The following is a 13117-nucleotide window of genomic DNA, read 5'->3' as shown; positions in this document are numbered from 1 at the left end:
GACTGCGGCGCTGGGAGTAATAGAGCACTGGCACTGGGTGAAATGGGCTCTGGCATTGGCTGTAATGTCCTCTAAGACACTGGGCTCTGGCACTGAGTGAACTGCATTTTTGCTGGGATATTGTATTCCAGCTATAGGTTTAATGGGTTTGCTGTTGGCCCCAGCTCTACAAGTGATTTTTATATCCTGGAGAATTGTGCTTGTGGTGTAGGTTAGAGTCTATCCTGGAATACTGGATACTAAACTGCAGCTGGAGAGGGAATGTTTTTTTTCTTGGGACTGTAGGTTACACCTCTGCATGGGATGGGGTTAGCCAGTGCGGTACTTATTTAACCCGTCATATTGGCCTCAGCCTGATTATTCTGCTTTAACCCACATGGCGTGTTTATCCCGGGATACTTAGCATGCAATTCCATGTCTGATGGCTTCCCTCGGATATTAAACTCCAGAGTATATATGGGTTTGATTTCTCTTGGGCTACTGAGCCCTATGCCTTTGGCTTTATCCCAGGATGTTGGAGCTCTAGTTCTTTACTAATGGGTTTATTCCAGGATTATGGAGCAGTATCTCTCTGGGTGACCGGATTATCCAGGGAGAGGAAACTCCAGTTCTGCCAGTAATAGGATAATCCTCAAACACTAAAAGCTGTTGGTTATGGGGATAATCTCGATTAGGGAGCTCCAGCTTTGTGCCATGAGTTTATTCTGAGACTCGGAGCTCCAGCCTTGTTAATGATGTGGTTATCCAGAAAGGCTGAGCTGTGATTTTGTGTGCCATCATGGGTTTATTCAGAGACGTTGAACTCTGCTGTGTTGCTGATGGCTTTGATATCCCGGGATGTCACTGAGGCTGCTGCTGGTGTTGACGTCATGTGGCAGAGGGAGGTCCGGGGCTCTGCTACATTGGATGCGCTGGAGATGGCGGCTCGCTTCAGACCAGGAAAGGTGCAATTCCGCTGACTCGACCGGCAAAAAAACAGCGTTGGGAAGATGACGAGAGGTGCAATGCTCCCGCTGCAGCGGCCGTGAGTCACCTGCTCATCCTCATTCCCATTCTGAGCGTTTTTGCGGCTGGGACCGAGTCGGGGCTCCGCAGGTGCGCTGTCGCTGACACTCCCGCAGTAGCCGGGGCCATGGCCGCAGAAGGTGAGCTGCAGCAGACGCAGAGCATGGAGCATTACAAAGCGGAGATCGAGCGGCTCGCCAAGGAGCTGACGGAAACGACTCACGAGAAGATCCAGGCTGCCGAATACGGGCTGGTGGTCCTGGAGGAGAAGCAGTCGCTCAAGCAGCAATACGACGAGCTGGAAAGCGCCTACGAGACCGTCAAACACGAGCTGGAGCAGCTGAAAGAGGTAGGCAGGGAGGGACCTTGCAGAAACGCCCCATCCACGGCACGGCTGGGGGGTCTGGCATGGACTCCCTCACAGCCCACTATCAGGGTCCCAGCAATACACAGAGAATCAGTCAGCGCTTTCTCTAACCCCTTCTCACGTCCCGCTGCCCATCTTTGCCCAACGGCAGTGTAACTGCTATTGAAATGTACAACCAGGGCGGCGATGCGGGAACATATTTTGTTCCAAACCGCTTAAATTCAGTCGGGTAACGGGCTCTGTCTGCTCTCGGTGATAAATCTATTTACATTGTGAAGATGTGGCCCTTAAAATTATAGGATTTTTGTATGCCATCCCATGCTATAGGGTTATTGGCTACCATCCCGTGGGATTATTGTACACCATCCCGGTGCTATAGGTTATTCTATACCACCCTGTGTCTATGTATCAGCAATAGGACCGAGTCGATATCTAATATGTTTTTTAATTATGGCTTTCGGATTGTGAACGTGACGCCAAAAAGGCCTTTTCTGATCATTAGTCATCAGAATCGATCCATTGCTGTTCAATTCACACCGCTGGGCTCCCGATTCCAAACCTCCAGCCCTGCAGAAATGCAGTAACAGGAGGCTGGGGTTATTGAACAGTGTTTCCGCAGAGAGAGAGAGTGGGGGGCACCCTTCGCCGTGTAGTGGGGGAGCTGGATTATTAATCGATAAGGCAATGATCAAACAATTGAGATCCCGCGGTACCGAACGCTCCCTGGAAGAAGCGGCAGTTCTGATTTATGTACAATCGCCTTCCGAAGCCTTGCGGATGATTCGGTGAAATAAAAATCTCGGTGTTGGTGCGGCCAATATCCTGGCAAGCTGCCATCTATCGCATCACTTCCCGTAGTGCAGGGAGTCAGCGAGTGCTGGCAGAGACCATTGAAACCCTAATAGTCCAGCCAGGATAGCAGATGCGATTTCTACAGCTAACCCCTCCCTCAAACTGTGCTCGCACAGATAACTGGGGCACAGACAGCAGGAAGAGGGTTGTTTCGATTTGAAATCTGTCATTCAACATATGACTCTTGAATCTTCGTCAGCTGTTGACTTAATCTCAGTACTGCTGCGTTGGCCAGATAATTTTTGATATGGATACATAGCTGGTTTCTTCACAGAACAATTGCTATCTGGGAACACTGGAAGGCTGTAATGTAATGAAAAGGTTCAGGTGGCAAAAGTGAAACCAGAGTGGGTTCGAGCTATCAACTAAACCCTGAACTCGATTACACTGTTGAAATCCCCTTGCTATTTATAATAACCCCATGTTATCACTTTCTGCTGTGATATTTCTTTGCCTATATCAGCATTTAGCGCATGGTGCGCTTGATGTCTGATGTTTGTAGTGAGAATGAATAATCTACAGATAATTACCCCAAAAAATGCTATGATCCAGCTTCTATTCTCCTGTATTTAATGGAAATGCCACAAATCAGGGCTCTAATGCAATTATTTGCATGGTGTTGATTGAGACTTTTATTGGCATGTATGTAAGCAGTGAAATAATTAGTATACTAATTATGCCATTGGTGTTGATATTTCTGGGCAACTGGATAGCTAACTGCAGGGCTGTGTTATCATTTGCATGTCCTTCATATAATGTTCCCAGACAGTCTTTCAAAATGCACTCTTATCTAATAAACAGAACATTCCATTTATCAGTGTTCCAGGAAAGGGGGAAGGGGTGGAGTCTTTTATTGATGGCAAAATAACATCATAAGCTACTCGTGACTGCAGTGCTCATGACTTTTAGGTCCGTTACACTTGTGAGACAGCTTTACCTGACCTTAGCATACTGGTGCAGTATCCTAATTGGGTGACTTTTTTTGCCAGCTCTCAGTCTGTTGGTGGATCAGCTGTGCATGGCACTGGAATATTCCATCCGGGGTGGGCAAGGGGGAATTCAATCTAGCAGGAAACATAGAAACATAGAAAATAGGTGCAGGAGCAGGCCATTCGGCTCTTCGAGCCTGCACCAACATTCAATATGATCATGGCTGATCATGCAACTTTAGTACCCCATTCCTGCTTTCTCTCCATACCCCTTGATCCCTTTAGCCGTAAGGGCCACATCCAACTCCCTTTTGAATATATCTAACGAACTGGCCTCAACATCTTTCTGTGGTAGAGAACTCCACAGGTTCACAATTCTGAGTGAAGAAGTTCCTCCTCATCTCAGTCCTAAATGGCTTACCCCTTATCCTTAGACTGTGACCCCTGGTTCTGGACTTCCCTAACATTGGGAACATTCTTCCTGCATCTAACCTGTCCAATCCCGTCAGAATTTTATATGTTTCTAAGATCCCCTCTCATTCTTGTAAATTCCAGTGAATATAAGCCGAGTCGATCCAGTCTTCATATGTTAGTCCTGCCATCCCGGGAATCAGTCTGGTGAACCTTCGCTGCACTCCCTCAATAGCAAGAATGTCCTCCCTCAGATTAGAAGACCAAAACTGTACACAACATTTGAGATGTGGCCTCACCAAGGCCCTGTACAACTGCAGTAAGACCTCCCTGCTCCTATACTCAAATCCCCTAGCTATGAAGGCCAACATACCATTTGCCGCCTTCACCGCCTGCTGTACCTGCATGCCATCTTTCGATGACTGATGTACCATGACATCCAGGTCTCGTTGCACCTCCCCTTTTCCTAATCTGTCACCATTCAGATAATATTCTGCCTTCCTGTTTTTGCCACCAAAGTGGATAATCCCAAAAGTGGGGATGTGCATGATGCCAGAATAGGAGGAGCGCAGAAATCTCGAAGGCTTGAAGGAGGTTACAGAGCTAGGGAAGGGCAAGGCTATGAGGATTTGAAAACACGGATAAGGATTTTAAAATTGAGTCATTGTCAGACTAGGAGCCAGTGTAGGTCGGCAAGCATGGAGGTGAACAGGATTTGGTGCAAGTTAAGATATGGGCAGCAGATTTTTGGATGAGCATAAGTTTATGGAGGGTGGAAGATGGGAGGCTTGCTTGGAGAGTATTGGAATAGTCAAGTCTAGACGTAACAAAGGCTTAGTTGAGGGTTTCGGCAGCTGATGAGCTAAGGCAGGGTTGGAAACATGCGATGTTAGAGGTGGAAGAAGGCAGTCTTGGTGATGGATTAAATATGTGGTCGGAAGCCAATCTCAGGGTCAAACACAATACCATGATTTCAAACGGTCTGGCTCAGTTTCAATCACTTGCCAGTGGTCAGGGAACTCCTCCGATGATAGGAGCAGTGAGAACCCACCAAACAAAGGTTGTCTGCCAGTCTTCGAGAGGTGCTGATGGTGGTACATAGAAATGCTTAACCCAAACAATCTGAAGAAGGAATTGTGGAGGCAAACGGCAGCAGAGAGGTCTGGGGGCAAGACATAGTAAAACCCTCAAAGGGATCAACATAAGTTGAAATTAACCAAATAATGCAAAACTAATAGTAATTTTCAGTGCATGTTTACAACTTGACAGTGATATCATAGTGAGATACAGCAAGTGTAGGTAATAAATGGCTGGCAAGCTTCAGCAGTGGCTTGATGGAGAAATGCACCATCTGGTATGGAACTGAGCCATACAGACCAGGACGGTCCAGCTTTGATCTCTTATCTATGTAGTTAGCTGATCCTGGCCAGAGTGAAAATTGGGCTGCTCAAATTTGCCTCAGTGCCCTAGGCTAGAGAGTGGGGGGAAAAATAAACCAGGGTCCTTGAGGCTGATAATTAGCTAGTGTCCCTTCACACAGATATGACTATTGGGTGGGGATCAGGTCTACTGGGGGAGATGATTTTTGCACTGCAGGGCTTGCTGGAAGTGTGCATGTTTGTTGTTGGGCGAGCATATCAACCAGATCTTTGTTTCTGCCTTTAGGAGAGAAGAGTAGAAACATTGGTGGGAAAAGATGGAGAGAGGAAGGGGGGAAAAAAAACAACAGCAAGACTATTTGAACTCTTATCCTGCTGCTGAGAGGCAGTGTGTTGGGCACTTGGTAGGATGCAAGTGTGCATCTGCAGTTTCCCCACCAAAACAGAAGCCATGTCAGTGAGATGCCTCCCAGAGACCAGTTCCACTTTCTTGAACGATGGAAAAAAGATCAAGTTTACCAGTCACCCAGCATCTCTATTATACTGTTGTAAGACTTTGACAGTGGAGTAGCATCAGTGGAGAACTGGAATATTCCTTTCCACCCTCTTGGGCAGAGATTGTGTGAATAGTGAAAGACGCAATTAACATGAAGGGTGTGGGGGGTGGAATAGAAAGTTTGCACAGCATTTGGAGTCTCCCTCCTCTGCAGCACAGAGTGGAAGGAGATGGGGCTGGACTGCGATTTTGCAGATGTCCAAACCTAAGTAGCGGCACATTGGAGAACCAGTGACTAGAGATCATGCACATCCTTTCAAGGAGAGAGAATTGCCCTTACGTTCTCTTGCTCACTGAGTTCAGAGTAGCATTGACAGCTGCCAGGTTGTCCTCTTCATAAAATATGCATAGCACAGAGAGACTTAAAGGGGGAAGATTAGGAAAAATATATTATTTTGTTTAAAAAGACTTGCCCTCGATAAAACAAATAGGACCCTGAGTTGTTGGAACAATAAAATAATGATTAAATGTCAGTCATAACACATCATCATATCATTAGGACAGAACAAAACTGTGTACTAAATACAGTGAGGTGATCTTATCAACTGTGTCCCAATATCGCACCACACTGTGATCACTCACAACCATGGTGGCTTCTTTAAAGCTTATTGGAAGCCATGCAACAACATACTTTGCCCTAAACACAGTCAGACATTAATTCAAAGGCTTATGACCAGAGTCTCTGAGGGCACAGCGAGACATTTTCAGCATTGTGCCATTGTGTCCTGGGTACAAAATCCAGGCTCAGTAGCTGCTGACAAACTGCTCAGTATTCTGACCATAAACCCTGTTGGTGTTTGCAATTGATGAGCTATTCATAAATGAAAGGTCGAGGAAGTATAAATATTTAAGTCATTGTTCAATGTCGGGCACCCCAGGAAACTGATGTTTAAATTTACGCATCCACTTACCTGCCTTTTCAGCTCTTAAGACTATATTTCAGAATTTCTTTTGCAAACATTTGTAATGTAGTGACTGAAGGACAGTATGTTGTGCCCTAGAATAATTTTGTTAAAGGGGACATGTGCTTGAAAAAAGATATTTGGCAAAACTTTGAGGGGGGTGGGGGGAAATTCAGTATAGTTATTTGCAGTTGCTGTCATGTGGCTAGAACCTCCACTTTTTTTGCCTGCTTAACACCCACTTAATCCCTATTTTACCACTGAAATGACATATAACGACCATATATTGCCCATTTTGGCACAAAATGGAAACTGAAGGGCGTTTTTAGGAGACTTATCGCCGAGCGTTATTTTCCCAATCTGCTTAACGGCGAGAAAAAATATTACCGCCTGCCACTTTTTTGGGGCGATATCAGCAGAATGGGCGAATTCAATGCCCATATTATCGCTCAGCGTTACTTTCCTCATGGAATTAATGCCAAGATTCAATATTAACGCCTGGCGACTGTTTATTGTCGTAAAGAGCATATTTACCCAAACTAGCGGCCATGGGGATCGCCCACCGTCAATTTCACCACCTAGCACACACATCGCCCACAATATCACTCGCTCAAAAAAGCCACCCACAAAAAGTGGAACTAACCGGAACGAATCACAGCGTTATGGACGCATGTTGTAGATCACATGTCGCATCCTTTAAAAGGCTGCTGTGCTTCAACCTTGGCGGAGTTAGGATGTACTCTGCAGGTCGTTGGAGTTGATGTGAACATCTCTGAAAACATCTTGACCATACTGTGACTAATCGGAATTGAAGAGGTGTGTTCTTTGGGACATTCCTTATTTGCGTGCAATCGGTGGCAGACAGAGAGCTACTGCAATGGGTCCTGTCCTTTCTCGCCTTCTCTTGGTGACCAAATACATGCTGCAGACTCGACAGCGCCGAAGGAACACTGCACTGCATTATGTGCCCAATGTACGAAGTGACAGACAGATGAGGAGGACCAGACATTACACCCCCCGCAAGTACTAGGAGAAGCATTCTTACCTCGACTTGCCCGACACCACCTGCCTTCGGAGACTGCGCTTCCACAAAGAAGCCAGCTGATAAGGGCAGACCTGCAGCCAGCCAGCACCAGAACTGCACTGTCCGTCGAGGTCAAAGTCACCGCGGCACTGTCGTTCTATGCCTCGAGTTCTTTTCAGGCCACAGCTGGTGACATTTGCAGACTTTCTCAGCATGTCACACATCGCTGCATTAGACAGGTCACTGAAGCCCTGTACATACGCAGGAGGGACTTGATCAGTTTCCCTATGACTAGAGAGTCACAGAGTGAGAGGGCTCTAGGTTTCTCCAGAATTGCAAATTTCCCCAAGGTGCAGGGAGAATAGACTGTACGCACATCGCGATGCGGGTACCTTTTAAGAATGCTGAGGTTTTCAGGAACCGCAAGGGGTTCCACTCCCTAAATGTCCAGCTGGTTGTCGACCATCAGCAAATTATACTGGCAGTGAATGCTCAATTTCCGGGCAGCATCCATGATGCGCACATCCTGCGTGAGAGCACTGTATCTGACTTGTTTAACAATGAGCCACAAGGTCAATGCTTGATGCTTGGGGACAAAGGATATGGCCTCGCCACCTGGCTGATGACCCCTGTGCGTGACACTCACACCAAGGCCGAGAGGCGATAAGAGAGCCACAGAGAAACTCGCAGTATCGTGGAGAAAACAATTAAGAGTGCTGAAGCAGCGCTTCAGATGCCTGGACCACTCAGGAAGTGAGCTCCAATACCACCCTGAGCAGGTAGCTGAATTCGTGGTGGTCTGCTCCATGCTACACAACTTGGCTATCAGGAGGGGACAAGAATTGCCTGATGAGTCTGACAGTCCACCTCACCAGAGAGAGGAAGAGGAGGACGAGGAGGCGGACACTGACATCGGTCCAGACAATCAGGCTGACGCTGAAGCCATCCCCCCACCCGCATGAAAGGGCCCATGGTGGCATGATAGCTGCTAGAGCCTTATGTCAGAAGCTCATCAATGATTGCTTTGCCTGAAAGAATGTTGGTGTTATTTCCATGGCTGACGCACTGCTGGGTGTGCAGATCATACATCAATGGTGGGCATCACCTTGGTGACTGTTAACTTCAATCAACGTAAACTTTAAGTGTGATTATACCCTTTGATAAGGAATCACCAGCGTGTAATCGTACAGCTATCTGAGCCAATGTGCTGCAAGGTTTTGTTAAATAAAAATCAATTAAACCGAACATTAGTCTGAAATCATCAGTATTTCTGTACAAACCAACCCTTGCCCTCCTCCCCACCCCCTACTTTTCCTCCCCACCCCTCTACCCTTTCCCCTTACCCTCCTGACTCCAAGCCGCCTGGTCGAGAATGTCCTCAGGCGATGCTTCATTGGGGTCGGGGGGTGACGGCCGAAGCGCTGCTTGGACGGATACGGGAGAGGACGGTCCTGAGGTGGGAACGTGCTCCAAGCCAGAAGCAACATGTTGCTGCTGGCTTTCGTGTGGTTGGCAATGGGGGTGCGTCACCTTGGGGTGCAGTGCGGTGCTCCGGGACCACTGGGAGCCCTCTGCCATCAGTGTTCCTGGCTACTGGCTACCAGCTCCAGGGCCTCCTCCATCCCTTCCATTTTATATGTTATTTGTTGGACAAAAACTCGGTGCCAACTATGTTCTTGGTGCTTAATGGGCTTTTTGCTGCTGGTGAATCTCCCTCGTGCCTCCCACAGCAGCCAAACAAGCACACACCACAGCCGCACACACTTTCAGTGCCTCTCAGCTCCACCTCTCTCTGTCTCCTCTTCTGCGCATGTCATGGTGACCATTGACCTCCAGAATTGTGGTAATCGAGCATTGCCATGCCATTGTTAAGGACGGCCACACTTTACGGCAGAAGGTCAGAAAAATTTAACGCTACCACCCATTTGATATCGCTCGCGGTAACGCCCATTTTCAAAAACGTAAACTATGTGTTTTGAGAATGGGCGAGAAGCCGCCGATCTGAAAACCCTTTTTTAACGCCCACGCCGGAAATAACGCCCATTTTTGGGTGATAAGCTCAAAAGTGGAGGTTCTAGCCCTTGGTGTTTTATTTTCTCCTAAATTTTCTTTGTTTTCCTCTTTGAAAGTGCTGACTCCTGCAGGGTACTGTTTCATAGATGTCAGGAGGTCTCCCAAATCTCACCCAAGTGCACATTCTTCCTGTCGGAGCCTAGACAGGCAATAGTGGCAGGCCATTTTTCCAGGCAGGTAGAGAAGAGCATCACAGCTGCATTTTTGTTCTAACCTGACATGTGCACATGCTTATTTTCCAGCAAAGATCACGTTGAAATATTGGCTTACTCTGCTTCCACCCAGCAGCCCAGATTTAGTAGCATCTTCATTACTACTCTGCCTGAGAATACCTAACCGTACAGACTGTGTGAGTTGATCCTGGAACCTTGATTATATGGTTCAGTACCACACTGGCAATAGATTTACCAACTGAGCCATTGAGAAAGCTTCTTAAACTCTGCTAAAACATTTATGTAAAGCTCGTGCAGGCTTCTACCTCTCTTGCTATCTGTAATGTTACCAAATGGGAATTTCCTGTTTTTGCAAGAACTCCCAGATGATTTGAGTAGGGGATTTAAAAATGTGTTGTTCTGTGCCATTAGTTGACACTCCTGTATGCTATGGTATGACAATGGCTGTGATGTTTGAACATGACAAGTGGTATCGGGGCAAACACCATATATTGGGGGCAAAACAAAAGCTGCAGATGCTGGAAATCTGAAACAAAAATTGAAATAGCAGGAAATATTGATCAGCATCTGTGGAGGGAACAGAGAAGTTAATCGTTTATGTATGGATCATCTCGTGGAGGCTGGCTATTTTACTGCAGGGAGGACGGGGAAGTTTGGATCGATACATTCTGCCTGCCCATGCTCTTGGCTGGGAAATGGCGCATTGCATAGAGAAGATTGAAGAGAATGGATTAAAAAAAACACTATTTACCATAATTTCACCCAGTTTCTGACACTAAATGGTTAGACGTTCATTTAGTTGTAATGGTATTTGGCTAATCCTGATCAAGTTGCCAATATTGCTAATCAATGTCTCTGAACTAACCTGTAGCAATGATCTTTTTAAGCTATTTTCCCTCATCCAAGTACCATGCCTTAGCATAGATGTTGGCCAGGTGACTTGCCCCTTGGTTTTTGGCAATGCTGCTCCTAAGCTGGTCACCAGGAAGGAGGTGCACAGAGGGACCTGGCAATCCTAACAGATTTTAAAACGATAAATCACTCATCCCTCCACATAAAGAAATACCTGATCTCCACTCGGCACCTCCCGCCGATGATGTAACCAAGATAATGAGCTCGCTCTGTGGGCAATGGAAGACGGTATCCTACTGTTCCATGGTGCAAAACTGCTGGGTGATGACTGAGTACTATTGAGAACTATAAGAAAAGCACAGGCCTCTGCTGTTTGCTGCTTTTGCTATAAACATACAGAACACTTGGCTCCTAAATATATCTCTTGTGCTTGTGGAATGAACTCTCAGTAGATTGTTCCATCTGACATTTTATTTACTTTGTACAGGGGAAACCAAACATTATTAAGTCAGCAAGCACTGCAGGAGGAACTTTATTTCCTTATTTTTTTTTGGGGGGGGGGGAAGCAAAACAGCATATGCTTAAAGCCTTGGGATAAAAGATTGTAAAATGAAAAAATGCTGGAAATGCACATCAGGCTGATCAGCATCTGAAAGAGAAAAAAATAGGTTACATCTCTGGTGTAACCCTAGATCATGAACTCCCAAATGTCTTTAGTTTTCTGATGGCAGTCAACCTGCTGGATATTTCCAACATGTTCTGGTTTTGTTTCCAGCAAATCTGAACATTCCTGATTTTCTTTTTACTTCAGAATAAAAAATTGTGTTGGTGAGGGGCCAGTGAAAATTATGGTAGGGTTTTGTGAAGTGCGCCTTTCGAAATTGTGGCTTTTTCTGGAATGGACTTTTTAATTTATAGGTGACGTAGGGCTCAGTTTTGGCCAGGAGTTGCTCCGTTTTTTGGAGTAACTTGGTTTTTCTGGCATAACTTAAAAATTCCCATTTTCCACAATCAATTTGCACCGGTGTAAGTGAGTTAGTTACGATTTTTTAAATTTAGTTTTTTTTCTTTCAAAAGGGGGCGTACCAGCCACATACGCCAGTTCTGCCCATTTAGGCAACATTGGCCAGCTAATAGTTACTCCAAATCTACTTAGGCCAGCGTATATGGCCACTTCAGAAAACCCTTGTGGAGAGTTAAGAAATCGGCGCAGGTAGGTACATCAGAGGCCATTCGGCCGGGGATAGGGGCGGGAAGGGAAGCGGAGAGGAGGACCTGCTCCTAAAGCACCAAGACTTACAAAGCAACAAATCTTGGAAACAAAAAGTAATAAGCATTCAATAACAAATAAAAAATTGAAGTAAGTCCTATCTTCATCTTAAAACTCGGCCTGGGAAGGCAGCGGGCTGGCCGGTGTGAAAGGCCACTTGGCTAGGGGCGGGCGGGCAGGAGAACGGATAGTGCTCCTGCCTGGATGATTTCTATCAGTTCTCCTGCCCGCCCGCCCCCAGCCCTGGCCGAGAGGCCTCCTGGTTCGATTTCTAAGATTAAAGTGATTAAAGCTTCAAATCAAATGGAACTAAGCAGTCCGTGCAATTGCCACTCCCATACCCGCTATTCACAACATTTGGCCAGCATCGGGCCCCACACAGTGGCTGCAGCAAGACACGGAGAGGCTGGGGGTTCCAGTGGCCGGCATCAGGTCCCACACAACGGCTGCAGCAAGACATGGAGGCTGGGGGCGAGTAGCTACTGCGCATGTGCGGACATTCCACTGCGCATGTGCAGACGTCCCAGCACTGTTTTTGGCACAGGACACTGGCTCCACCCTGACTCGACTGGCTACGCTGCGTGACCACAGGGAGGAGGCCGGACAGCAGCCAAAGAGGGAAGGAAATTTTTTGGTGCACTTCTGAACGGATAAAAGCGCCGTATCTACAGTAAGTGCACCAAAAAATGGGCTAGGCCAAAATTGAGCCCGTAGTGAGCACATTAAATAAGATTCCTTAGATGTGCTTCTGGTGATGTTGATTAGGGCAACATGAGCTACAGTATTCCCTTTTAGTATTAGATCTCATCTTCTAGAAATTGAGGTAATCTGATGAGGTTAGTCATATCTGCATCATTTTTTAAATTGCAGTACAGGTAATAGCTCTTATTTCTTGCTGAGGCAGTTGCATTGCACGGGTCCTGGGAATTGATCTGTGATGCAAGGTTTAATTCAGTCAGCTTAATTTTTAATTTCTTGAGGTAATGTGAGATTGCTGGAGGGATTTGGGGTGATTATTTTGTTTCTGTCCTGGTCACTCCTTTGCTTCAGTGTGGGGTGCATTTATAAGGGGACAAGAAGCCGGACATACTGTATTGAAAGTCATGGTGGAAAAAGATCTCAGTTTTCCACCTTGCTGAAAGTGCAGACAGCAAATGAGGATTTGATGGGATTTGGTTTTGATCCTCCCCCTAAGTGGCAAAAGCTACATTTTACTCACTCAATACCATAACAATGGACACTTCGGCACAAGAGTTATTGCTGTTTAGTCCAATTACATTAGTACGCAGTATGTTGCATGTTTAGTATTGGAACGATTGGAACA

General features: G+C 46.4%; 1 protein-coding gene across 2 annotated transcripts in view; it reads left to right on the top strand.

Annotated features, from left to right (window-relative positions):
* The first annotated feature begins 1095 nt into the window (after window positions 1-1095).
* The window catches only part of bicd1a (bicaudal D homolog 1a), a 366450-nt gene continuing 354428 nt past the window's right edge, over window positions 1096-13117 (top strand). For both annotated transcript variants that reach the window (XM_070901670.1, XM_070901669.1), the window contains exon 1: window positions 1096-1354. In XM_070901670.1, the coding sequence (XP_070757771.1) occupies window positions 1133-1354 (222 nt within the window). In that variant the 5' untranslated portion in view covers window positions 1096-1132. The remainder of the gene's footprint in view (window positions 1355-13117) is intronic.

Source organism: Pristiophorus japonicus, chromosome 15, assembly GCF_044704955.1.
Source record: "Pristiophorus japonicus isolate sPriJap1 chromosome 15, sPriJap1.hap1, whole genome shotgun sequence".
Taxonomy (NCBI): domain Eukaryota; kingdom Metazoa; phylum Chordata; class Chondrichthyes; family Pristiophoridae; genus Pristiophorus; species Pristiophorus japonicus.
This window is presented reverse-complemented; position numbering and strand designations above follow the sequence as displayed.